At 37.4% G+C, this 27,724-nt stretch overlaps 1 protein-coding gene across 20 annotated transcripts in view; it reads left to right on the top strand.

The window, feature by feature from the left end:
* ATP8A1 (ATPase phospholipid transporting 8A1) overlaps positions 1–27,724 on the top strand; it is a 253,309-nt gene that overhangs the window by 78,556 nt on the left and 147,029 nt on the right. For 12 of the 20 annotated variants that reach the window (XR_014812343.1, XR_014812344.1, XM_084971840.1 and 9 more), the window contains 7 exons: positions 192–303; positions 1,625–1,790; positions 2,989–3,116; positions 5,963–6,040; positions 6,967–7,055; positions 24,852–24,924; positions 27,051–27,156. Coding sequence is in view for 18 of the 20 variants with exons in the window: in XM_084971840.1 (XP_084827966.1) it covers positions 192–303; positions 1,625–1,790; positions 2,989–3,116; positions 5,963–6,040; positions 6,967–7,055; positions 24,852–24,924; positions 27,051–27,156 (752 nt within the window). In the remaining 2 variants the exon portion in view is untranslated. Of the gene's footprint in view, positions 1–191; positions 304–1,624; positions 1,791–2,988; positions 3,117–5,962; positions 6,041–6,966; positions 7,056–16,407; positions 16,453–24,851; positions 24,925–27,050; positions 27,157–27,724 lie in introns of all 20 variants that reach the window. The other 8 variants (XM_084971838.1, XM_021101159.2, XM_084971833.1 and 5 more) reach the window with 1 other exon arrangement.

The following is a 27,724-nucleotide window of genomic DNA, read 5'->3' as shown; positions in this document are numbered from 1 at the left end:
ATTAGACCCCTAGCCTGGGAACCTCCATATGCAGCAGGTATGATCCTAAAAAGGCAAAAATAAATAAAAATAAAGTAAATGTGAGAAGGGTTATCTTCACAACAGAACCTTTCTTGGAACTATATGGTGACTATAGAGTTCTGAAGCACTTGGGAAAGTGTCGTTTCTAATGTCCGTGTGATCTGTCATAGCACTGTCCCCCTGGGAGCAGATCAGATTCTTCTTCGAGGCGCTCAATTGAGAAACACACAGTGGGTTCACGGAATAGTTGTCTACACTGGACACGACACCAAGCTGATGCAGGTGGGATTTTTATCTGTGAAAACCTTTTGGATCTACGTCTTTGAAAAATATACTCTTTGTAGCTCTCGGTGCTATAGTCGCAAACATAACAGGCCATCTGTCACAGATCCTTGAGCGCCACACGCTACATCCAGAATCTCATTCTTTGGTGAATGGGGCTGTGAAATGGCTCACTCCAAGCAGGAACACTAGAAAGTTCCACTTGACATCACCAACATGAACACCCAATGATTTTGTATAGTGGTCCATTGGAAGCATTTGCTGACTAGAGCAATAATTGGGACAAATTGTTTGTGTAACAGTGAGTGAGTGGTCTGCATTAAAGTATTTGAATTGTATTTAATACAGTAGTCACATTTTAGAACTTATCTTTATTTTTCTATAAAATTAAAAGAACTCGTGAGTCAAATGTTGACTACTTTACACAGCAGTTTTTATGCTAAGCTGTTTTTAAATCAGCTTTAATCCTAGCACTTGTAATGTTTACATATGCCTGTGGATGCCCTTTCTCTCCATTATAATATCATGAGTGTTCAGTGGTTGGATGGGTGTGGGAAATTCAGTGTTAAGATGTTAAATGAAAATCTGCTCTAAGGACCAATAACTTTTTACATTGTAAAGGCACAAAGATGTCATCAGTAGGCAAGCAGGACTGCTGTTAACGATTCTACCCCTAACTGTTCTATAAATTCTATGTCATCATTTTGTATTGATTTTGACATTTACGTTTCTGTTCTATGGATGCTTTGTTAGCAAAGATCTAGCATCATCACTTTTTAATCATTAAGTTTAGCTAAGAAACTTGCCTCTGATAGCCAGCACTACTTTGACTGCTACTGTGTTTAATAAAACATCTACTAAATGCCACCAGAAATCTGGAAGCCAGAGATCCTTTAAAGGTTGCCTTCACAGTTTGGAATGTCCAGTTCTCCACTGTGGGTGCCCAGGCCACCTTCTCTGCCTCTTTTCCAGAGCTGAGATGCTAGATGCTCTAGTCTACCCTGTTTACTTACGTAGTCAAACAAGGCATCGTTCATCTTTCCTGCCACAAAGCAAAAGCTGTGTCTACAAAAATGTCCTTCTCTTCTTTCCTATTGTTTTACATCCGAGAAAAAGGATGGCGTGAGACAGTATAGAGAAGAGGTGGTTCACCTTTGACAGCTTATTGCATCTATAACTATTTGCCACATAATTTTCATGTGTTGACCCATGTCTAGATTTTGAGTGGTGACTTCTTTGTCAACCTGACCCCCGTACTAGATACATATTACTAAATCCCTGGTACACATTTCTTATTACACATTTTTCATTTCTTTTGCAGAATTCAACAAGTCCACCCCTTAAACTCTCAAATGTAGAACGGATTACAAATGTACAAATTTTGATTTTGTTTTGTATCTTGATTGCCATGTCTCTTGTCTGTTCGGTGGGCGCAGCCATTTGGAATCGAAGACATTCTGGAAAGGACTGGTATCTCAATCTAAACTGTGAGCATTCAAGCGCTTATTGGACTTATTTTTTTTCTGTCTGTAAAATATGTATTTTGCAAATGACCTTGGCGTTTCCCATTTCTGAAAAGAAAGCCTTGTTGCCAGGATAACTGGGCATTTAATCTTTAGTTTCCCATGTAGTTTCCAGCAAAAGTAAGTGAAATGCTAGCATCTCTAAAATTTCAACATCCTTAAAAATATAGGGAGCACTCCAAAGTAGTGTAAAATGTTGTTTTATTCATGTTATTTTAATTTTATTAATGTATTCTTTTAAAATATTTTGACACAAATAGTGACGTGGCTATGTAAAGAAAGCAGATCGAGTATACTTAGAGCACCAAAAAGTATTTTGCATGTTTTTTAAATGTACGAAGTGACTTTCATTCAGATTTATGAATGCATTGAAGTCGGGGTTGATGATCATCTTGTTAGGGAAAGTGTTTAAGCAGTTTCCTTTTGGAGCATTTATCTTTTTACCGAATATTTCTGGGAAGTAAGTTTACATTTCCTTCTGATGAGCACCAAACCAATAAGTAATTTCCAAGTGTGTGAAAACAAATTCTAGTCAAATTTTATATCAAAACTGATTTTTTCAGCTGTTTTTATATATTGATTTAGCTTTGCATCCAAGGTGCTTTTTTTTTTTTTAAGTGTCATTGGTTTGCTATGTCAACATGAGAACTATTATTACATTAATGAAGAGAAAGAATATAATTTACCTAGGGCAGAATTTGCCTAGGGTTCAGCACTATATTGTTTTTGCCATTTGGGTTGGTTTTGCTGCTATTGCTTTGTTTCTCTGCTTAAGACAGACTTCAAACTGGAAATGGTTTTCAAAATTTTATGTAGAAGTGATTCTGTTCTACCCAAGTGAGATTTTAATTTATAAACCCTCAGTTCTCCTGCTCATATTTCTAAACATCGTGTTTGGAATGGATTTGAAATACTTGGTGGTACTTTCTCTTTTTAGTGCCATAATGCAGTTCTTAATAGGATAAACAAGGTGTGGGACACCAATAGGGCTGTTCCATCTTAAAGAATGTATTTGAGAATAAGGATGTGTTATCAGCACAGTATTCCTCCCAAACTTTCCAGATATACTGTATAATAGGGAAAATTCTTGTGACACTAATGTTTGGTCAGTGCAAGTAAAACATATAACTGTAAATGACTTTCTTCTTACCTCCCCCAACAGATGGTGGTGCCAATAATTTTGGACTGAATTTCTTGACCTTCATCATCCTTTTCAATAATCTCATTCCCATCAGCTTGTTGGTTACATTAGAAGTGGTGAAATTTACCCAGGCATACTTCATAAATTGGGTAAATATGACTTATTCCTTATTATTATGACTTTTCCATTACACTACACATACATTTTGTCTTCTTTCCTTGATAGGGTCTTTTGATTTTGAGAAAAAAAATCTTAATTCTGTCTTGCTCTTTATTGACTATAAAACAACATTTCAAAATATTTGTGTGCCTAATATAATACATGTGACATGTGAAGATCATAAGAAAGTCTCTCATCTCAGGATCACATGCATTTGCAGACCAGACATGCAAGAGAAAATAGGTCTATAATTTGAGGAAACCTAGTTTTGGTTCCGTAGGGGTCTTGGGGAAAAAGAGATCTATTTAGAGTTTAGAGTTAAGATACCTGATTTTAGTTCTAATTCTGTAATTTCCTCACTGTGTGAACTTTGCTGAGCCACTTGACTTCTTTGAGACGTATTTTCTTGGACAATCACGTGGGAGTAATAGAACATGCGTTACCCGCATCTCCAAGTGGTTATATGGATCAAAGGACTCTCGAGACAGAGCAGAGAGCTTCAAAATAATTGAGCCCTGTAGAAATAATACCATATTCGAGACTTGTAACAACCAGGCTGTCATGTTTTATACACCCATGTGGTTTATTTTTCAATACTGTAAATAATTAAGACTGTGCTTGAATTTTTATTCTTAATTTTTTTAAACTTGGAAGAGTATGCTGGACATCTGTTTCCTCAATGTCCCACTTCTAAAATATATTATTCTTCTTCAATTAAATTTCAGTTATTTTTACCAAAGTTAAAATGAATGAATTTATGTAAATTAAGTCTTTAAGCCAAATTTCTCAGTAAGTTTAATTTTCTTCTTTATTCTGAGAAATTCTGGTCTTTGAATTTAAAAAAATTTTTGTTATGATTGATTTATAATGTTCCGTCAATTTCTGCTGTACAGCAAAATCAGTCATACATATATATATATAGACACTCTTCTCACATTATCTTCCATCATGTTCTATTACAAGTGATTGGATATAGTTCCCTGTGCTGTACAGTAGGACCTCATTGCTTATCTATTCTAAATGTAGTAGTTTGTATCTACTAATCCCAAATTCCCAGTCCATCCCACTCCCTCCCTTTCCTCCTTGGCAACCTCAAGTCTGTTCTCCATCTCTGTGAGTCTGTTTCTGTTTTGTCGATAGGCTCATCTGTGCCATATTTTAGATTCCACATATAAGTGATAGCATACGATATTTGAAAATTTTTCAATGCACACAACACTAGGATTTTTTAAAATATGCTACTTTTGCAACTCTTTGTTTTCTTTCCATGGTAAATGATCCATTTCAACCATCAATCTAAATTCATAAAATAAGATGATAATCTCTCAATACGGTTAAAATTTATGGAAGGTTTTCCACTTATAGAAATAATAACTCACTATGAATATTAAAAAACTAGTCAGTCACTTTATTTTTTACTTAGATTTTTCAGAAGTAATATTTGCTTCAAATAATAATGTAATTTTAGTGTTGGATGAACCCAGGAGGCTTATGCTTTTCAACTGCCTTTCTAACATCCAGAAATTTTCTAGCATTCCCTGACACATCTTCCCTTACCAGGCAGCTTCTTTCTGTGTTAAAATGAGATTAGTAACTGCCTCTCTTTGATTCTGGTTCTTTCCAGTAGATCTTTTATGAAAATGTCTAATCTTGTTTGCAAATGACAGCCTTGCAAAATATTTGAACTTAGCTATCATGCCTCTTCTCTCGTGTCCCTGAGCCCCAAGTAAATAGAACTAAATATCATCCGTCTGTCTCTTTATGTTTTTCATTTGATGTGATTTCCAAGTTAATCCTCATTAATCCACATTGCCCATTTGTTTACTATTCCTCTTAAAACAAGGCACCTACAACTCAACAGCCTTTTCTAGGTAATTTTTCCAGAGGTTTAAAGTCTTAGTTATTGGAGCACTGTTGAGTTGCTGTTATCTTAGCTCACACGAAGCATTGTGTCAGACACTGCAGGAAGCACTTCATATACATTATCTTATTTAATCCTTATAATAATAGGTCACTGACGAGGCCTGCTTGTCAACCCAGGTCCCGAAGTCAGTGGTGCTGCAGAAATAAGAAGAAAGAGACAAAGAAATAGAGTGGGGCTCAGGGGGCTACCGCCTGCAAGAGGCCATAGCAACCCTCTGAGCCAATTCATGGTTTTTACTTACTGTTTTCTACTTCCTTGTATGTGCAGGGGATATATCGGTATTTTACTTCAAACAGATTGGAAGCAAGACAGGCTAGGACAGGCATTCCTAAGCACATAAAGTAATCATAAATGCTTTAGCCCTCCCAGGCCGTAATTTGTTGTTTGCTTCAAGTCATCTATGGCCTCTCCCGAAAATCACCCAAGGCTCCAGTCCTGAGAATATCAGAGCAGATGGTTTTCCATCAGCAACATCAGTGCTTCAGCAATCTTGTTTTCAAGATGCCATTCTTTGATGTTGTTCTCATTCCTTTTGCCTCAAGGTCATGAGAGAGTCACAAGACTTTGTAAAGTATAGACTGACCTCTATACTGTGGCGCCAGTCTTTTCTTTCCATTCTTTGTCACGTCGCATAGTCATGCCTCCAACAGGTCACCTATCTAGAAACAGTGGAGTGATAGTAAACCAGGATTGCCTGATTCCAGAGACAGGCTCTAACTACCACGTTGTTCTGCCCTTGCTGTAAAATAGGATATTCTGTATGGAGTACTTTTTAGGAAATCAACTGAAGTGGTATGGGGGTGGCGAGAGGTGAGAGTGTTACATACATAACTCACCAATTAAATAAAATTGTGTTCAATCTCTCATTACCAACTATAGTCAATGATTTCTTTTTTTTTTTTTTTTTTAAAGGATCTTGACATGCACTATGAACCCACAGATACTGCTGCTATGGCTCGAACATCTAATCTGAATGAGGAACTTGGCCAGGTAAATTACATTTATTATTGAGAGGTTGAATTGGAAGTCAAGATTTGGTATAAATTCTGCCATATGTGGCAACTTCAGATAAATTGACAGCTCCTAATTTTCCATTTTTTGATTGATTGGCCTAAATACATGTTAGTACCTAACTATCAATTTTCATTTTTAGTGAATGAACATTATTTAAAGCATATTTTGTTCTCAGGATATCACACAGAGGGATGTCCTTCAGTATATAATCTGACTAGTATGTAAAGTATTGACTGCTATTGAGTTACAAACTCCTGGTATTAAAATTGTTCATAGCTTTTGTCCAAAAAGGAAGGAGAAAGTAAAGTGTATCAGTGAATTGTGTAAGTTAAACAGGAATTTCAGATTTATAGTTCATACCATATTGACAGGTATGTATATATTTATAATTCATTCACACATACTAGCTGAGAAAGAATTCTTTTTTGCACCATTGCCATTTGCTTTAAGTAGCATTTAAGCCAGAATTATCTTTTTCATACCAATTCAGATGTTATGTGAAGTTAATTTTAATTCCATGCTATAGCAAATTCCTATGTTTGTTATGTTGAGAAATGTTTATAGACGATTATGCTTTGTATATGTTAAGTAGCTTTAGTGGTACTTTCTAGTGGAAATTCAGACCATATGAAGACAGATTTCTATATGAGTGTAGTTTTTCTGATACCTTGAGAGACTTTAGTTTTCATATGTGATTCATTGCTAAAATGTTAAGAGAAATGAATGAAATTATTCTTTAATGATGTGCAGAAAGTAGTCAGTTAATAGCATTCTTTGTGCCCCTACAATGTAACAAAATTGATGAAAAGAATAATGTAAGGGGTTTTTTTTCCCCTTTCTATAAAAGACTGGCTTTAAAAGACTTCTAAAATTTTAATGAGAAATGTTAAACTTTTTTTTAGGTAAAATACATATTTTCTGACAAAACTGGTACTTTGACATGCAATGTAATGCAGTTTAAGAAGTGCACCATAGCTGGAGTTGCTTATGGGTGAGTTTTTTTCCTTATAGTTGGAGTATGATATACACATTTAATTAGTGCTAACAGTTTGGTATGATTTGAGGAGTTCTTATTAGGGGAAGTTTTTATTTCTTTTAACCTGGAAGCTACTTGTATTTTAACATACATGTACATTTGTGTTTTATAGCTTGGTATTGCTTTTCATTTGGAATTCCCTATGAGACAGGGGCTCTTCCCAGTAATATTTCAGTGCTTAGTGTCTCTGGCTCTGGTAATAAGGTACACATACACTTCCTCTCCATTGCCATAAAGTTGGAGTACAGCCTGCATGTGGTAATGAAACTGACAGCGTTAATGGCCTGAATGTAGCCAGAACACAGAGTGGAACTTGAACTCGTGTGCTGCAAATTGAATCCAGCCAAAACCCAGATTGGGACTTGAACCCATGGTTTTAAGTTAGAATCACTCACCCAGTGTCTGGACTCACTGAGGTTTAGGTTCTTCATGTGTTCCAGAAGAAGGAATTCAGCGAGAGACAAAGAGATAGGCAAGAAATAGATTTACTTTTAAGAGATGAAGCAGCCAGGCACGGAAGCTCTACCCCGAGGATCCAGTGGGCTACAGTTTTATCATCCAAGGGGAGTGGGGGCGGAAAAGATCACCTCTTCCTCTTTCTTTGAGCAGTAGCTCCTCTTTAGTATCCCTTAAGGTGTGTATTCAAATCAGAAGAAGGGCAGTCCTCAAACTCCTGCCCTTGGTCTGACTCCAAAGGCAGACCTCAGCCCATCCCCCACCCAATGTCTCCTGCCTCCACTAGGCGAGCAAGCCTGCCTCATTCTGATGGCTTTTTCGAGCAATTTATTAACTTACAGTGATCTCCCAATATCCCCCCTAGATTTCCCTCTCTATCTAAGATCCTTTATTGGGACTTCTGCAACTACCTGTGCCTACTCCATTCCCTATCAGTAAGACAACACGGTGTGTCCTTGGGCAGTTTTCAAGTTAAAATGTTGTTGTTTCTCTGATAGGTATCCCTTTGACTTCTTGTTATCAGCTCTCCTCTTTGGAGAGCAATCTCAATTTCTGATGACAGAAGGAGGTGGGGACAGGAAACTGTCGCCTAAAAAAAACACAACCCGAAAGTTGAGAATTAAGCTTTGTGTGGGGTGAAATTAGGATTTAAGCCCAGGAGACAGCATCTCAGGTAGCTTCGAGAACCCGATCCAAGGAGGCTGCAAGGGGGGAAGCTAGAATGTGTGAGTTTTGCAACCACGGGAAGGTGGTAGGAACAAAAGATGTACAGATAACCAGATTGACAGGAGACCATTTCTATGAGAAGACGGAAAGGTCTGGGCTTACTGGAATCACTCTTTTGATGTGCTTTCCTGAGTTCCCTCAGGGCTCCTTGGTCCACCCTGGGGAGTGGCTCTTCTCACAGGTGACCCTGACATCTTTTGTTTTGCCCACTAACTACAGCCCAGGAGGCATTATTTTAGATAGTTCTGAAATACAGCCCCAAAGGGGAGAGGGGAACTATCAAGATATGAGTCATAAATAAAAGTGAAGGGGGGTGGTGCCTTCCGCCGTGCACACATCTTGGAGACAATTTCTGCTGGTCTCCTGAAGGTGACTACTAGTCACAGATATGAGTCATCGTTGATGGATTTTAGTGTTTTTCTAGGCATGAGGAGATGCAAGAATTGGGCTCATAAAATCTTCTGAAAATAGCTAACTCTCTGAAGGCCCATTCGTCCAGTTTTCCCAGAGCACAGAGTGACTCCCTCCTGGTCTCCACCCTGAGCAGCACGCGGGGCGGGCGCTGCGGGTCCGCAGCTGCAGTGGCTCCTGTTTTACTCCATGTAGAGGCTGATGGCAGATGCCATGCTTCACTTCACAAAATTCTAAAGTCTGGGGGCTAACCGATGCCCGAAAGATGTTACTGGAATCTGGGTTCTCATTCACGCAAAGAATGAACTCCGTGAACACACAGGCAGCAAGCAACCAAAGCCTTTACTACAGGAAAGCAAATAGCTCCCAGGGCTGCTGGGAGGAGGGAGAAGAGCCCCCACTCCCTATTGTCTTACAGGGGCTTTTACATCTTAAAGATGGAGGGGGTACCAACGTGGGGTCCAGAAAGATGTTTTTTCCCATTGGCCTTGCCCAGTTACCTAGATCAGTCCTTGTCCAGTAGGGGTTGTAGGGGTGGAAATGTCCTGTAAGGTTTTTTGATGGTTTCTTTGCCCTTTTCTTCCCATAAACCAAGTCACAGGGGATTAGGGATTAATGTCCACCTGGGTGTAGGTACACTTGCAATAGTAAACAAGTCCTGTGGGGATGTTACTCCCAGGAGCCCTTAAGCCACAAATGTTAACCAATGGCCATAGCAAAGGATGCATCGAAGCACAGGCTCCTGCACTGACTACCTGAGTTATTATTCTGCCTCATAACAAATATCCTCAATTATTTTTATTAGGCTCTTCATATCCTTTAGAATGTGCTTATTGAACACCCCTTTTTTCCCCTTACTTCCAGGTATGCTTACCTAAACTGTTCAAAAGCCTTCTTTTTTAAATCCTTTCTAGGGTAATGTGAGAAAATTAATTTTTACGTTTCCTAAAAAGGCATGATCAGAAGGGGAAACATACTCCTGGTTGATTGACCTTGGCCTATTATCAAATGTTTCAATGATCTTGATCTGCAAGTGAAACTGGCAAATCTTGGTGTTTTAACCATGTAAGCAAGGGACTTGCTTTTAGGTTTTTTGGCTTATACCCTCCCCTTTCCCCACTCGTACTGTTGCCGAAGCTCTGGCCTCTGTCTGCCATTGCTGAATAGAAAGGTGGAGGCAGAATTTTGGGTGAAAGAGAAAAAGATAGCTTTATTGCTTTGCCAAGCAAAGGGGGCTATAGCAGGCTAATGCCTTAAAGACTGTGCCTCTCCTTGGGAGAGATTAGGGGGAGTTTTAGCGTGGGCAGTGGAAAAATAGGACTGTAGGTAAGGATCTAGGTAGAGGCAAGCTTGTATTGTCTTTCAAACCTGGCAGCTGGTGTTTAGTGGCCCCCGGGGCTGGTTTCTGGTGGTCCTTCTCCCTGGAATGAAGGTTGCTTCATCAAGTAATTCTTCCATTTGTTGGGGGTTTTAGTTCTGCTAAAAGTCTTAAAGATGATTTTTTGTTTTTTGTTTTTTTTTGCTTTTTAGGGCCATACTCACGGCATGAGGAGTTTCCCAGGCTAGGGGTCTAATTGGAGCTGCAGCCGCCAGCTTATACCACAGCCACAGCAAGGCAGGATCCGAGCCACATCTGTGACCTACACCACAGTTCACGGAAACATGGATCCTTGACCCACTGAGCGAGGCCAGGGATTGAACCCACAACCTCATGGTTCCTAGTCGGATTTGTTTCCACTGCACCAAGAAGGGAACTCCTTAAAGATGTTGTTACACATATTCCTTGAGGAAAAACCAGGATCCTGCCCCAAAGTTGCATTATTGTCTCTTGACTGCTCCTCCCTGTTCTCTGCATCCCCTCCCTTCCCTGATTAGCCACTGGCCTTTGGAATTCAGGGAAGGTCCTGGAGGCTGAAGCTTATTCCCTAAAAACAAGAAATGGAGGACCCAGGAAGGCTTGTGTGCCCAGGAGCTGTACAGGGCCCTACTTGGTTCACATACTGTTTCTAAGCAGTCAGTATAAAAATAGGGTGCTCTATTGTGAAAATGCCTTTAGTTAAAATTGTAATAACCACTTGGTAAAATTTCTAAAAGCATGTGGTTATTCTCGTACATGAGGTCTACCAAGAGAATAGATGGAGGCAGAAATTCCTATTCTTTGGGTGAGCAGCGAGTGTAGTGAAAAGTGACTTCCAACTATGTGTGTAAATGAAGCTAAAAAAAGACATTTGACTGAATGGCTTTTTTTTTACACTGTAGGGACAGGCTGCTAATTTAAGAAACATGCTTCCCATTTCCAGGGCTGGATGTCACTTTGCATCTTCCCTCTTTATGTGAAGATCTCTTGATTCCCTTGGACCACAGAGGCCTTCCTCTCTCCCACCCCCAGTTGTGACAGGCCACTTCTTTGTTATGCCGCTGGTGTAGGAGACATTTTCCACTTGTATATTCAACCCACAGTTATCCCAGATGAAAGAACAAAAAGCCTGTTGATTCTAGAGTTTGTTGCATTATACTTGATCACAGATTTATGGTAACGTTTGATTTCTATACAAATTTTGCATTCATTCACAAATGGTTTTTTAGAGGGATCTATTTGGTAAATTGACATCCTTTTTACTTTGTCCAATGTCCAGTTGAATAAGCAGGTTCTTCAGGTTAGCAATTATTGATTGCGAATTTATCAGAACAGAAAACTAGAATGATTTCACAGTGTTCTTTTCTCTTGCATTCTGTAAGGTTTTTTCTTATTCCTGGAACATGTCCTTAAACACTTATAGGAGTAGTTCTAAAGAACAGTGTTCTTCCTGGGTCAGTTGGTGATATTGTCATTAACAATTAGCTATTATAAGAGAGTGAGTGGGTTTGAGACTGGCAAATATTAAAGTAGTATTAGAAGTTAAGTATTTCATCATCAAGATTAGGTTTCCAATGAAACAAATTTCCTCCTGGGAAAATAACATTTTTTAACAGTGAGGTGCAGTTGTTAAGACATGAGTTCTGGTCCTCACTTTGTCAATAATTTACCATGTGATCCTGTGGTGACTATTCCACACTCTTTAAAATGAGACCCGATGATCTCCAAGAGTCTTCTGCAGATATAAAATTCTAACAGGTTTAGAAATTTAGAAATAGGAAGTCTTTCTTTGTCTTTTTTTTTTTTTTTTTTTTTTTGTCTTTTTGCCTTTTCTTGGGCCGCTCCCGTGGCATATGGAGGTTCCCAGGCTAGGGGTCGAATCAGAGCTGTAGCCGCCAGCCTACGCCAGAGCCACAGCAACTTGGGATCCAAGCTGCGTCTGTGACCTACACCACAGCTCACAGCAACGCCAGATCCTTAACCCACTGAGCAAGGCCAAGGATCGAACCCACAACCTCACAGTTCCCAGTCGGATTGGTTAACCATTGCGCCACAACGGGAACTCCTCTTTGTCATTTTTAACAGTGAAAACAGAAATATGTTTCTTCTTTGGATAATGCGTCATGTGTTTTCAAGAACACCAACAGCCATGTTGAGTGAAACTAGTTGCTCAACCACTTCCAGGGTGCTGTCCTTTTAGGATCCTTAACCCTGACTGCGTTTTTATCAACATCCCCTCCCTGAAACACTCCTGATGGGCAGTTGGAATGTCCGCATTGTGGAGAATTGTTGGTAATATGTAGAAATCATGAGACTTCAGGCTGCTCAGGTGGTTACCGTAGAAGAGATACGTGGCTGTTATTTAATTCTGCCGAACTCTACCAGAAAAAGTAATTCCTGAAAACTACCCTTCCTTGGAAATTTCCTCGAGGCACCCTTGGGTTATAGGAACTCAGAGATGGGGACAGAAATGGCTACACTGTCCTGTGTGCCTTGTAACAGGGTTTAACATGTGTTTAACATGAGGAACTGTTACTATGTGCACTGCCAGCTCCAGCAGAGGAAAGCATGGTGGTTATCTCCTTAGAATGTGGCAAAATAGGAGTTCCTGTGGTGGCGCAATGGTTACAAATCCCACTGGGAACCATGAGGTTGCGGGTTCGATCCCTGGCCTTGCTCAGTGGGTTAAAAGATCCGGTGTTGCTGTGAGCTGTGGTGTAGGTTGCAGACGCGGCTCAGATCCCGAGTTACTGTGGCTCTGGCATAGACTGGTGGCTGCAGCTCCAATTCGACCCCTATCCTGGGAACCTCCATATGCCGTGGGAGCGGCTCAAGAAAAGGCAAAAAGACAAAAAAAAAAAAAAAAAAAAAAAGAATGTGGCAGAATAAAGGAAGAAACTCAAACGTTCATATACGAACCAATGCCTTTGAGGTGTCAATATCAGACCTGATTTTCCTTAAGCATCTTGAAGGAAATAAAGCCTCCTTTTACCCTAGATAGAATCAAAGGTGAACTCTGTTGGCTTTGATCAGTTTGAAGGACAAAACTTGGAAGTCTCTTGATAGCACCATATTTGCCTGGTTCTGTGTATTCCATAGGGTCATAGGAAGAAACTATTTAACACTTAAAACACTGCTCCAAAAATTTTGTCTTAGTAAGTTTTTTTCTCATTTCATATAACCTTGGCCCCAAATTGGATTTATGATGGGCACTAAAGTAAAATGATTTGTACACACTTAGCAACCATGGTTATTTTATAGAGATTGACTTTGCCAGAAATGCTGCTATGCTTAAATCTGTTAGTTGTTTCACTAGATTTTTTTGTTGTTGTTCAATGTAAATAGTGATGTCATAGTTGTAAATTTCACTTTTTTACAAACTAGAAATTCTACCGTTAACTATTTATTAAAGTATCATTTCAGAAAATTTCTTCTTGTGGGGAATAATTCAGTTTTGTCGTGGTTACTTGAAAATACCAGGAATAAGAAAGGAGGCTTTTATGTGCAGTGACTAGAATTCTGAATACAGTGAATATTCTGGACTACAATCCTAAGTACCAGCTTTGTTGATAATTTAGATCTTCTTATTAGAACAAGCTGATGAATCCGGCACCATCTCTAAAGTTAACAAAGGATTCTTATTCTAATTAAGCAAACGAAACAATATTTTTTTCCATGGGCAAGTCATTTGAATCAGTATTAAAAACATTTCATTGACAGTTTCCCTTTAAGTAAAAACCAAAATGCTCCTAAAAGCAATTTTTATTTATATATTAAAATGGTATATAAGTAGTTTAACTTGACAGTATTTTGTTTAGCAATATGTTTGCTGGAAAGATCAGCAGTGTCAACACTGAGAAGAGATTCACCATGAGAAACCTCATGATTATCCAATAGTTAGCCCCAAGGTCTAGATTATAACCAACAAACGTATCTTACTGTGACTAGCGAGTAAAGCTGAGTAAACACCCTTCCTTTATTTATTCACACGCCTGACAAATGTTCATGTCTTTGTATTATGTAGCATTTTGTGAGATGATGGGGACCCAATGATGAACAGAAGTTCACATGGTTTCTGCCCTCCTAAGGTTTATAGTCTAATTGGAGGTTAAGGGATGTAATTAAATGATCATACAGACAAATATAAAATCAGAGCACAGTACATAGGACAAAGGTCTATGTGGGCTTGTGACTGGGGACAGGGAGGGGTTGCTCTAATCAAGGAGATCAAGGACTATTCCCTGAGAAAGTGATGCCGAAGAGTGAGTTTAAATGAAGAACTTGCCAAGCAGATAGAACAGCTGACCCACAAAGGCAGATAGCGAGGCAGAGCATACCCACCAGAGCTGCTGGAGCAGTGGTCGTGGGGAATCTCATGCAGGCGGGATAAGTAACCGGTGTGTGGGTCACGTGCTGCTCACCACATTCTGAAGAGTGCTCAGCATCTGCCAGGCCCGGACCACACCCAGGAGAGGGACCCTGAGCCTTGAGCTCTGAGGCTTTTAAGCCAGAGGAGTTGGGAAGCACCAGCCTCTCTCCTGATGTGAGATCCAAGGCTGCTCTACAACACCAGTGTGACTTAACAGAACCGTGCCATGGTGTTTTTTCCTTGGGAAGCACCAGGCCTTCCCCTGGTACCACTGGAGAGCTAGTCTAAGCCTTGAGGTTAATGAGAAGTGATTTTCCAGAGCATGGGCTGCAGCCAGTTTCCATAGAGTTGCCAGGAGGCCATCACCTTTTCCAGAACTCCGGTCCAGCAGGGGCTTGCTCAGCCCTTCCTCTCAAGCATCTAAAAACATCCTTTGGTAGAAGAGAGAATCCTAGGAGGACTGCCTTCATTGTGACTGGAGCAGAGATACTGGAAACTACACTGGAGATGGGATGATGCTTTGGAGGTGTCTCAGCGTATGAGGCCCATGTCAGGGCTGGTTTGGTGAAAGAGTAAAGAGAATAGAGGATACTTAGGGAGTGAAAGGATCCTACCAGTTTTCAGTGAAGATTATTGTGTATTTGTCCAAAGCACGGGACTTTATACTTGTACTCAATACTGACCTCTGCATTTTTAAAACTCTACCTATATCTAATACATTTACTTTGAAGGAAAATTTGGAACGGTCACGTATAATGAAAGAAATGGGACATAAAATCTCTTCATGCTGCTGAGAGCGAGCAGATCTTAAATGTTCTCACCATAAAAAAAAATGATAATTGGGTGATGGATGAGAGCGTTAGCTAAAGCAATTTAGATGGGAAACAAATCATCATGTTTTATTTACATCTTAAATTTGTACAGTGTTATATGTCAATTATGTCTCAGTAAAGCTAGAAAATTTTTGAACTCTAAAAAGAAATTGTTAATGAATACATATATAAATAAACAAAAAAGAATCTGCTCTATCATCTATTATAGGCCAATTCTGACTGAATTCATGACTCACTGATTGAAATAGAAATTATATATGGATCAAACTTTCCTTGTGCTCAAATGAGCTAATGGACAAAATTCAAGTTTTGGGTTTGTTTTTTTTTAATCTCTTCTGTGCTACACACCTGGGACATATGGAAGTTCCCAGACTAGGGGTCAAATTGGAACCGCAGCTTCCAGCCTATGCCACTGCCACAGCAATGTGGGATCCGAGTCATGTCTGCAACCTACACCACGGCTCACGGCAACACCAGTTCTTTAACTCACTGATCGAGGCCAAGGATCAAACCTGTGTCCTCATGGATACTAGTCAGATTTGTTACTGCTGAGCCACAGTAGGAACTCTGAAATTAAAGTATTGATGAATGTGTTTTCTGTGTGAGATAACAAATTGTTTAATCACCGAATTATGGCTTGAGTGAAAATTTTTGAATATCTTTTAAAATGTGGCTCCCATTACTTATAGCAATGTAATTAACTTTGACTTTAATATACCTGTTTAAAGAACCTCATGGTGGTCAAATTTACTTCTAAAATGTACCTGGCAAGTTTTATCAGTGTGATAGTTTGTTCTTAGGTATTAGCATGTTTATTTCATTAAGACACTTTATTCGGATTATACAGTATATGATCAATTTTCCATTGGCTTTAACATATTTTTAAGCTACTAAGTTCAATATTTCCTACTGAATCCTGAATTCTCTGCATAAAATCAGGAAATGTCATGGTGAAGAGGCCATTTGGCTATCCAGTTAGTTCCCATAAATCATACTTAGTATACTAACTGCCATTCTTTCCAAATCAACTAAAAGTTTATTTCCTTAACGTTGTCAAGATCCATCTCTCGGTACGTCCCGTTTGCATGCTTTTCTGTTTCCAGCCTTTCTGTGATTATTTTCTCCTCTTTCTGTCCCTCCTTTTGCTTTCTGAAGCCATGTCCCTGAACCTGAGGATTATGGCTGCTCTCCTGATGAATGGTAAGCTGCATGGACCCTTCTGTCTCATTGATCCCTTTAAAAGGTTTACATCATATTGTTCTGTTAGACACATTTACTACTTTTGAAAAAATATGACTGATCAGGTAGGATGACAATGCTGTAAAATAGGTGTTTCTTGAAATCTGTTGAAGATCCCTGATTTCCTACTGCATAACCTTTAGCCATGTTATAAACATTTAGTTCAAAGTTTATGTACAGCTGTGTATCTGTAATAAAGTCTGTAATGACCAACTCAGTCCCTAGGCTGGGACGACCTAAGATTTCAGCATCTGCTCCAGAAATTTTCTTGGATTTTTTTTTTTTTTTTTAGCTCAGCACTGCCACCTTCTGCCACTACATACATTTTCTGCAGATTTGCAGAGAGATGCTACTAAAATACCCACGCAGCTGAAAGTTCCTTTACATTTCTTTTTGTTAATTTCCTAAATCTGTTTGGAGGCTCAAAAATACACATTTTTATTGAAATATCTAGGACAAATGTTGGAAAGCTATACTACTAAGGACTAGAGTTAACCGGAATTAATTTTAGAATTATTATTTTTGGCATTTTATAGCCTTAATTTCAATATTTATTGGGGTTTTTTCTTTGTCTTACCTTTAAAATCCCCCCATAGATATACATTTTCATTTAGAATAATATAAGTTTATTTTGATAATTTCATCATGATTTGGTGGCAGATGAAATTTCAGAGAACAGATTCCTTTAATGCTAGTAATATAGAAGACATTGCAACTTTATATGTGGTTACATTTCTATTTCCAGATTTACATGTATTTTATGATTAAGCCACAGTTCCAGTATACATAGAGTTCCAATAACATCCATTCAGTATTTTCAACTTGGATTGTATTTCAATAAAGTGGCATTTGGAAACAATTTGCAGTAAACCTTATAATACGTAGGGTCAATGACAGAGGCAACTATGTGGTTCATGTGATAACTGATGGGTCATTACATTTAAGCTCCTTGCTTGGAGTGTCATACATTTCCACACCTACCGTACCTGAACAATTCTTAGGGTTTGGTTTTTTTTTTTTTTTTTTTTTTGGCCTCACCTGGGGCATGTGGGAGTCCCCAGACCAGGGATTGAACCCCTGCCCCACAGCAGCAATCTGAGCCATGGCAGTGACAATTCCGGATCCTTAACCACTGCACAACAAGAGAACTCTTCATAATATATATTTTTTTAATGTACCAAAGCATTTTACTCTTGGCAGATATTTCAAGTTTGATGATACAGATATTCCCTTTTACTTAATCTTTTGAGACTGTCGTTAAAATTTTGACTATATCTTTTTACTTGTTGCTTTCCCGTAGATTAGCGTAAGTCTGTTAAACACTACTGTTAGTGTAGAATTAATACACATTTATGTAAAAGTAAGTTCACAGGGAGTGTTAGCTCATTCTTAAAAGAAGGAAATTACCTTCATTATATTTTTATGAATATTGGATGGAAATGTCAAAAATTGTTGTTTGCGCAGGCCATTTAAAATACCCTACTTCAGCAGAGGTTGTTTCATGACTTTTATCGTTGGAAAAAATAAAAAGAGAGAGTGTTATTTTATCTGTTTAATAAGTTCTTTTTGCAAAATACCTTTTTGAAAAATTTGATGTTCTAAACTAGGGAACTCAAATAAATGCCAACTTTTCCATAAATTGTACAATTCCACTTGTGGTTATGTATAAACTAAGATATGGTAGTTTTAAAAATGAACATGAGGGAAGAATTTTGCCACCTTTTTAATAATGGGAGCTTTATTTTCAATAAATACTTAGATCCCCCATCTATCAAGTAGTTACCAGTAGGCAGCAAAGATGCAGGAATGGATATTACTTTAACTTTTGTTGTGTCCTGGGTCCTGTGCAGTTGTCAAGGATGCAGACTGGATTCTTACCACCCAAGTTCACATCCTGATCCTTTTGGTGCACTTGAACCAGTTCCCTAATCTCTCTACTGCCGATCCTTGTCTGGTAGAATGTAGACACCATTAGGAGGTTGTGAAGATTAAATGATCTGTTTGTAAAGTGCTCAGTGTCTGGACAAAGTAAGCTCACAGTGAGTGTTAGCTCTGACGTCACTCACTTAATCTTCAAGACATATTTGAGGAGTTGTAACTGATATGACCATTCTAAAGTTGGTGGAATACAGGCAAAGAAGCTAAAAAGTAACCTGCCCCAAAATATACAACCAGGAAACATGGCAGACAGAGTTAAAACCTCACTCAGCCTAGTTATAACGTAGGCGCTGGTAATATTACATCCTATAGACTTTAAAGAGCTTCAAAAATATCTGCTTTTAGAGCAACAGATCCCCTTACTCTTTCAGTTATTTTGTTTCTTTCTGTCTGTGTTAAGCTAGCAAGAGCAAGTAAAATTTAACCAACTGACTTGAGAAAAATTAGCATGAGGGGGACACAGTCTTGCACAATCCTACACGGGGCCTCTGCCCAAACTGATCCCCTTGGTTTCATGTTGCCAGTGAAACCAAGATTGAAAGTGTGATCCTGGTTGAATCCTATGCACCAGGCACCTGGCTATATCTTCATGCTGCTGGTCTTCATGGGTGAACTGGAGACTGCAGATGACTCTATAAATCCCCAAACTGGAAGTTTATTCTTGTCTGTCAGCAGCTTCACCTTTCAAAGTGAAGTTCATTGAATTCCACATATAAAACCTATGGCCTTTACTGTATTTTTTACTAACCTACTTGAGCCATATCTGCTACAAAAATACTAAGTTAAAAAACACAATATTTGATGCTTAAGTATATGTAACATATTTACATTTAAGTCAAATGTGAAGGCAAACCTATAACGTAGTAACACTTTCAAAAATACTCTCTTGATGTTAAAAGTAACTGGATGATGGCTGTAACTCTTCTTGTTTAAATCTATTAATATAAATAGTTTACAGAGATGAAATCATTTCTGAACTAGTAGCCACTTACTCCAGAATTGGTATGATTTTTTTTGTTATTGCCAAGTACCATCACCTAACATGTAACTTTACAAGTTAATTCATTTCTGTTAAAAATCTGCTATTCTCAGGAGTTCCCTGATGGCTCAGTGAGTTAAGAATCAGCATTGCCACTGCTGTGGCGTGGGTTCAGAATTTGACATGCCACAGGAGAGGCCCCCCAAGAAAGAGATTTTTTTTTTTTTAATCTACCATTCTTGGAGTTCCTGTCATGGCTCAGCAGTTAATGAACCCGACTAGCATCCATGAGGACGCAAATTCCATCCCTGGCCTCGCTCAGTGGGTTGCGTTACGGCATTGCCGGAGCTGTGGTGTAGGTCACAGACACTGCTCGGATCCCTCCTTGCTCTGGCTGTAGTGTAGACCGAGGCTACATCTCCAATTGGATCCCTGGCCTGAGAACCGCCATATGCTACAGGTATGGCCCTAAAAAGACAAAAAAAAAAAAAAAAACCCTACCATTCTCTAAACAGTATCGCTATTTGAGGAATTACACACACACAAAAAAATCTGCTTATTTTCAGCATCTCCATGGCCCTAAGATATGTTTATTTTCCAAAACTATACATTTCACTACATTTAAAAAATTTTTCTAATGTCATCTGGTGGAAATTTTCAAGCATAAACAAAAGTAGACAGATGTACTCTCATTCACTTCAATAATATGTACTCAAAGCTAATTTCAATTCATCTGTTTTCCACCACTGTTACTTTGAGGCAAATCCCAAATAACATATTATTTCACTTTTTCTTAGTGTTTAATATATTTCCACATTATTCTTTCTGATAGTTGTTTTTTCTTAAGTAAATGCTAGTGAGGGTGATTCTTAGCATGTCCTTTAAATGCTAAAAAGGATACCTGAAAGTGTTCTGTGCTTAGGCATTTCACTTTGTTTTTACTATCATCCCAATATTAGTGGATAGTACCATTTTCTGGTCTTATTTTTTCATTTCATTTTGGCCCATAATTATATATGGTAATTATAGTGGTGTTTGTTTATTCTGTTGCCACAGTGAGGCTCACTAACACATTCTTCCAGGTGTGACTGTATTATCATCAGATCTAACACATCCAAATTAGTGTTAGTCTTCAAAGTAGTCGTTTTGACAGGTGATTTATTTATTCCAATGAAGCAACCATTTCAGAGAATCTTTTTGGGACTCCTCTTTTGTAGCTGCTCTCAGAAGCACTTTGAACCACATAGAAAAGCAGATCTCATTACTTTGGTCAAAACTGCTGTCTAACAAAAAATATTATTATTGAATTCAATCACTTGTTTATATTCTTGGTCTTGACTGGACCTGATGCTGAATAACAAATTCATTTCTGAAAATTAAATCTCCCCTTAAGGAATTTGGATTTGGAACCAGTCACACCATCCAAAAGCAGAAAGTGCAGATCCTTTCAAAAAACAGGGCATTGTAGTCATCCTGCCTTTGTCTCCCCGTGTATACACATGTGTAACATGTATGTGTAGATAAGGTATACATTTAGTTTGTTGTAGGATGTGAATATATTTCAGCTGACATGACTGGATTTTGTTCTGACATGGATTTTGTGCTGGTTTTTAATTTTTAATTTAAATTTGATTTTTTAAAAAAATTTTCCTAGTGCATTAACATGTTACAAATTCAAAGGATGTAAAGAGGGAAGAGTTTTCCTGCCCTCAGTCCTCCATTGCCCCTCCTGAAGGCAGCCAATGTAACCAATTGCAGGTGTATTCCTCCAAATCTATTCTACTTATATACATGCACGTGTTTTTCCTCTCATAGTTTTGCAGAAAGTGAAGCATACTATACGCACTGTTTTGTATTAGCTTTTCATTGGACAGTGCATCTTTGAGATTCGTCTGTCTTCCATATAGAGCTCCCCATTTTTTGTTTGGTATTCTGTTACGTGAATCTATCACAGTGTTTTTAAGCAACAGCCCTGATAAAACTTTGAGTGTATTTCTAATATTTTGCTATTAAAATTGTGCTGCAGAGAATGAATTTGTACATATAGCATTTTGCACTAGGTGGTACAAATTACTAGAACTAGAATTTCTGAATTAAAGGATTACATGTGTTTTAAAGTTTGATAGAAATTGCCAATATCCCTTTTTAGAAGTTATAACAATTTTCATTCTCTTCAATGATAGATGATTTAACTTTTTCTACAGTCATAGAAGCACAGGGTTGTCAAACTTTGTGTCTGCCGAAACAATAAATTTAAATCTCATTTCTCTCATTGTTATGTGAGATTGACTGTATATCTAAAGCCACTTATATTTCCTTTGTGGACTGTGTGTTTATATCCTTTGCTCATTGTTCTACTGCATTGTTGATCTTTTTCTTTCTTTTTTTTCTTTTTCTTTTTTTTTTTTTTTTTTGGTCTTTTTGCCATTTCTTGGGCTGCTGCAGCATATGGAGGTTCCCAGGCTGAGGGTCTAATTGGAGCTATAGTTGCCAGCCTACACCACAGCCATAGCAACACAAGAGAGCCGCATCTACAACCTACACCACAGCTCAAGGCAATGCTGGATCCTTAACCCACTGAGCAAGGCCAGGAATCAAACCCGCAACCTCATGGTTCCTAGTCGGATTCATTAACCACTGGGCCACGACGGGAACTCCTGATCTTTTTCGTATTGGTTTTTATGAGTCCTTTTTATTTTAAGTTAACCTTCATTATATGTGTTGGAAATATTCTTTCCCAGTTTGACATTTGGCTTTTGACTTTGCTTGCAACAGTTTTTGCTGTACAGAAATATTTTAGCTGTATGCAATCAAAGTTTTCTATTTGTTTTCTGAATTAGGTATGATACTTAGACCTTTTTTATGCCTAAGTTATTCTTAAATTTTCCTATCTCTTTAGTACTTTTATTAAATCATTCATCCATTGGTTTAAAGTAAAAAGTATGAACTGAAGTTTTTTCCTTTTTTTTTTTTCTTTGACTCTTGTTAACATGATTTCATAGTCCATACTCTTATATATGAAATTCACTAATACCGAGTGGGCCGCATTTATTCTAATTTATATTTATTCATAAAATTCTGAATCTTCCCACTTTTTATCACTATGGGGATTGTTCATTTTTGGATGGTCAGAAAATAATTATTTACAATGTATCTTTTAAATTTATTTACAGTGTAGCTTTTAAATCAAGAGGATGCAAATTACATGACACTGTGGGTTAACCGCTCATTTTTCCACTTACTTTAATGTCTACCCCCACCTTATTACTTTTTGCAAAACACCATAATTTCTTTGTTTCCTTGTGAGGCAAAGTGTCACTTGAAATTTCTCTGGAAATTTTGAACAAAATGTAGGTGTTGGTTTGCACTTTTATTTGTGGGTAGTTTGCAAATTTATATAGCTTTGTCAACTAACAGTTTAAACTATTGTGCATTTAATGAAGTTGGTTCTTATTTTGAAATGACTTGAACTTTCTAATTTTATCAAACACTTTTACTAAAAATGAACCTTTTGTGAGATGTCAGAAAGGGATGGTGAGAGCTCGGTGCTTGAATTACCCAACGCAGACTATAATTAGTAGCTGAGTTGTTTACAGTTTTTATGATCTTGAAAAGGAAGTTACTTTTTGGGAGAAGAGTTATTTAGCATTATCCATGTTAGAAGTCTTCATTGATGAGGGCAGGATGTGTCCTATAAATATTTCAATTGTGTATCTTGTGTCATTTATTATAAATACATTTGAAAGTTATATCAATTGTGGTAACTGGGATTTATGAAATGAAAGAATTACTGATGCGATTAATAAGACTTATCTTCAGATTTATAAAGGCTTTTAGTCTGGAATTCTTTAGAAGGAAAATAGACCTCCACATGCAAGAAGTTGCTGTGAATATTCCTTGACATTTCAATTTATCTAACAAATATGTGGGAAAGTAGAACTAAGAATACATTTTAATAATAGGGACATTTTATAGAACCCTGAATAATAAACTACTTTGAAGAAATGATAGGAGTTCCCTAGTGGCTCGGTGGGTTAAGAATCTGGAATTGTTACTACTGTGGCTCAGGTCATTGCTGTGGCACAGGTTCAGTCCCTGGCCCAGGAACTTTTGTATGCCATGGGCACAGACAAAAAAATAAAAGAAAAGAAATGATAGTATTTGGAGAAGATGATGCTAATTTTTCTCTATCTACTCATTGGTAAGTCATTTAAAAGTTCTTGGATTTTCCCCTTCATCTTTAAAACTAGAGAAAGAGGAGGAGAAATAATAATAATAGTAATAATAATAATTTATTTAGCTCTCATAATTATTGAGAATTAATAAGCCAAAATATCACACAAATAAATATATGTTTTACCATAAATATTCTAACTTCCTAAATTGGTTTGTAGGAAAAATGCATGTATTGACAATACAGTTTATGTTCAATTATTTCAGATTCTTTTTTTCCCAATGATTTCCCCTTCCTTTCAAGCAGCTAGCTTTAAAATATGAAAATGTTTTAAAAATGATGTGACACACTAACATTGATAATACTCTTTGTAACCTGCAAAAATTGTGATTAAAAGCTTTCTGGATTACAGTTATTTAGTATTGGGCACATTTTTTTTCCTCAGTGAATTCTGAAATTTCCTTCTGAGCACAAAAGCTTTAAACCTATGTGTTTTCACTGAATATTGAAAAGTATACCCTTGGGGTTTGACATGTCCACTTAAATGTTCCTTGTCTTTTCTTTGAATCTCAACATTTTGATATTAAATTGCATGGTTATGAGATTAGTAATATCTAGATTATAGAGGCAATTCTGATTTGATTTGTTTCATAAGAAGTTCAAGTTTGCTGATCTGAACACAGCCACAACACACAATCCCATACACTTTTATGGCTTATTCTCCTTATGTACACATACAGAATAAATGTGCTATGTAACTAAATGTATCAAATATTTGTTAGTGATAGATATTGATGAAATTGTAAGTATTATTTTTGTTTCATATGATAATCATATAGTATTAGTCACTTTAAAGATTTCTCATGGCTAAAGTTAAAGAATATTACTTTTTAGGAACTCCATTCTCAAAATTTTTAAAACTTGGAAAAATTATAGAAGTAAAAATTCAATTGCAGGTATTTTGTTACATTTTTAAAATTAATATTTTTAAACTTCATGTGACTATAACATAAATTTATTCCAGGAAAATGAACTGTAAAATACTATTTTTTATTACACTCCTGAAGGCTTTCACATTTTGGAATGTTTGCAAATATTTTATAATTGAGTCATGAAATCTGTGGTGTCTTATTTAGAAATGCAGAGTAAATTATATTTACTCTGTTAAAGGTTTAAAGGCATAACGATTTTGTTTAACAGTAACTTACAAACAGATCAGTGGGCTTATATAAACGAACCAAGTTTCCTCCAATTTTTTTCCCCTTTTAGGCAGAGCTCACAGTTCGGAGATGAAAAAACATTCAGCGATTCATCACTTCTGGAAAACCTCCAAAATAATCATGTAAGCAACGTATCACCATTATCTTTTCATTGGTAAATGAAAACTAATGAGTGTTTCTCTGAATTATCTTCCATGTTTATATATTCCTTTTTTTGCTTTCATAATCATTTTAATAATTATCAAAACTTCTTATTTCTAAATTATTTTTACTTGACCAACATGAATTCATAGTTGCTCAAAGTTAGTTTTTAACATTATCAGTAATCAGTATTCTAGTTTTCTAAACATTGTGTATTAATTCTAGAGCCTTATTTGTGTGAAACAACCCGTTAACAATTTTAAAATAGCTATAAAAATGAATTACCTGCTCAAAATTATAGGCCAGTGCCAAATCTATGCAATAAGAAATTCGGACATCTGCCACCAGTTTGAACATGCCATGTATGAAGTTACCAATACTTACTAAAATTCCACCTGATCAAATGATAGGGTCTTCCAAGTTTACATCCCAGAACTTTTTCTCACAGTGGCTTCAAGCTCAATATGTCCAAACTTGAACTCATGATCATCACCCCAAAACCTTGTCCCTTCCTAGCACTGGTAGACGTACCACGTGTGCCCCAGGGCAGGGCTCTAGCAATGTATTCATGTGCGTATTTTTGCCTCAACAAAACATGGGCTTCAAGATCCACAAAACCTAGACCTAAACCCTCCTCTTCCCTGTGTTCTCGGGGTCAGTTAATTGCACCATCACCTGTCTTATTACTTCTAGGGACTTGGGGTTGCTTTTGATACCTCCTTCGCCTCCAACTCTAGGTCTATAATGAGTCACTAAGCCCTTGTCAGTATAACTTCTAGAATACTTCCAGAATGTCTTCGTCACTTCATTCTCACTTTCTCTACCCAGTCCAGACTACCGGTTCCCTCCAGGGGAATTACTGTAAGAGCCTCCTACCCACCGATTCTCCTAGTTTCTATTTGTATCCCCCTCCAAGTCTTGTTGCACACAGCAACTGGACTGATACAGATGGAAATCAGGCCCCATCATCCTCTGTTTAAAAACCATGCCCTGGCTTCCCTCTCCGTTTGCAGAGTTATACGATCCAGCCCCTACCTAAGTCACCAACCTCACTTCAACCTCTTTTTTCATTTGCTCAGAATGCTTCATTCTTTCCTCTTTTAGGACCTTTGCAGTCACGTGTGCTTCCTGCTTGGTGGAAAACTCTTTTTTTAGTTCTTCATGAGGCTAAAACCCCATCAGCTTAAATATCACATGGTCTCAAGGACAGCCTCAGACTGGCCCAAATCACGTTACATGATATTTGTACATTTTATCCTTTTAGCCCTTTTCACACTGTAAATAAATAAATAATACTTGTGTACTATTTTATCTACTATGTGTCTATTTTTCCCACAGGTCAAAGCTTCACACAGCAGGGGCCTTGTCTGTTTTGTCTGCCATTCTACCCTGAACAGTTTTTTTCAAATAAAGTTCTGGTTTACCTTTCTAATCACTTTTTTGTCTAAGAGCATAGAGGAATAGTTTTCCTTTATTAATTCAAATGATATTTTTCTTCATCAGGAGCCAGAAAGAAAGATGGTCAGTGTTTAAAATCTGGCTGTTGTTCTATAAACTCTAAGTGCCTTGCAGAAAGAATCCCATCTTCCTCAGGCCCTAAGAATCCATTGTATATAGGACTTGCTCAGTCAATCCTTTTTAATTTAATAAAATGTATATCAGATGAAGGTTGCCATTTTGGATAGAGGACAAAACATGACAGAGAAATCCCCTGCCATCATCACCAAAACCCAAATAGTAGATCCACAGTGAGATTAGATGCCTAAAGTTTAGATCCAATCAGAAATTAGAACCAGGTAAAAGAACCCTTGAGGATTTCTCTCCTCTGATGACAGGATTCAACCATAACTGCCTTTTTTGCTATACTGTTTCTATTTAACAAGACAAAGTGGTTTTATATAAATGTTAAAAAAAGGAATGCAAGGGTGCAAGAATGATTGATTTTAGTTAAAAATACTTGTTGTTCTCATAGATGTTGGCTTCTTGGCTCCCATACCCTTAATATTTAACAGCTGCAGTCTTAATAGATACACATGAAGTAGTATTACTATCATTAGTGTCAAAATGTTTCCAGGAAAGGGCTAAATTATGTGTTTATTTCTTACAGCCAACTGCACCTATAATATGTGAATTTCTTACGATGATGGCAGTTTGTCACACAGCAGTACCAGAGCGGGAAGGCGATAAGATTATTTACCAAGCAGCATCTCCAGGTAAAACAGAGCAATTGTGATGCATTTTTTTGCTGGGAAATGGTTCTGAAATTTGAGATGGTTCAGAAACAAAATCAATGGAATCTGAAGAAGTAGAATAACCAAGTTATGTTTTTTACATCAAAAAGTTTAACACAACATTGTAAATCAACTACTTCAATGAAATAAATAATAATAAATAAAAACAAAAATTTACATACTAATTAGAAAAGTTACTTTGGCTTTCAAAATTAAACATATTTTAAAATATATAACTTTATACGTGTGATTTTTGTTTTATGATATAAATTATGTGGGCATTTGAATAACAAAATCACAGAAGTTAAAAAAATGATACTTTTTTATATACACGTAGTAAGCTCTTCCTTCTTTGTAAAAAACTAAGAATAGACTGTTAGTCATAACTGTTTTTGCATGTAAGCAGACAAGAAAAGGAAGATCTGTTTGCCTAAACAGTGTGTATTTTATTTTATTTTATTTTATTTTATTTTGGTTTTTAGGGCCACACCTGCAGCACATGGAAGTGCCCAGGCTAGGGGTTGAATCGGAGCTGTAGCTGCCCATGCCA

Source organism: Sus scrofa, chromosome 8 (genome assembly GCF_054392235.1).
Source record: "Sus scrofa isolate SSC_HxYL_T2T_F1_AM1 chromosome 8, Sscrofa_HxYL_maternal_Yorkshire_Landrace_v2.0, whole genome shotgun sequence".
NCBI lineage: Eukaryota > Metazoa > Chordata > Mammalia > Artiodactyla > Suidae > Sus > Sus scrofa.
This window is presented reverse-complemented; position numbering and strand designations above follow the sequence as displayed.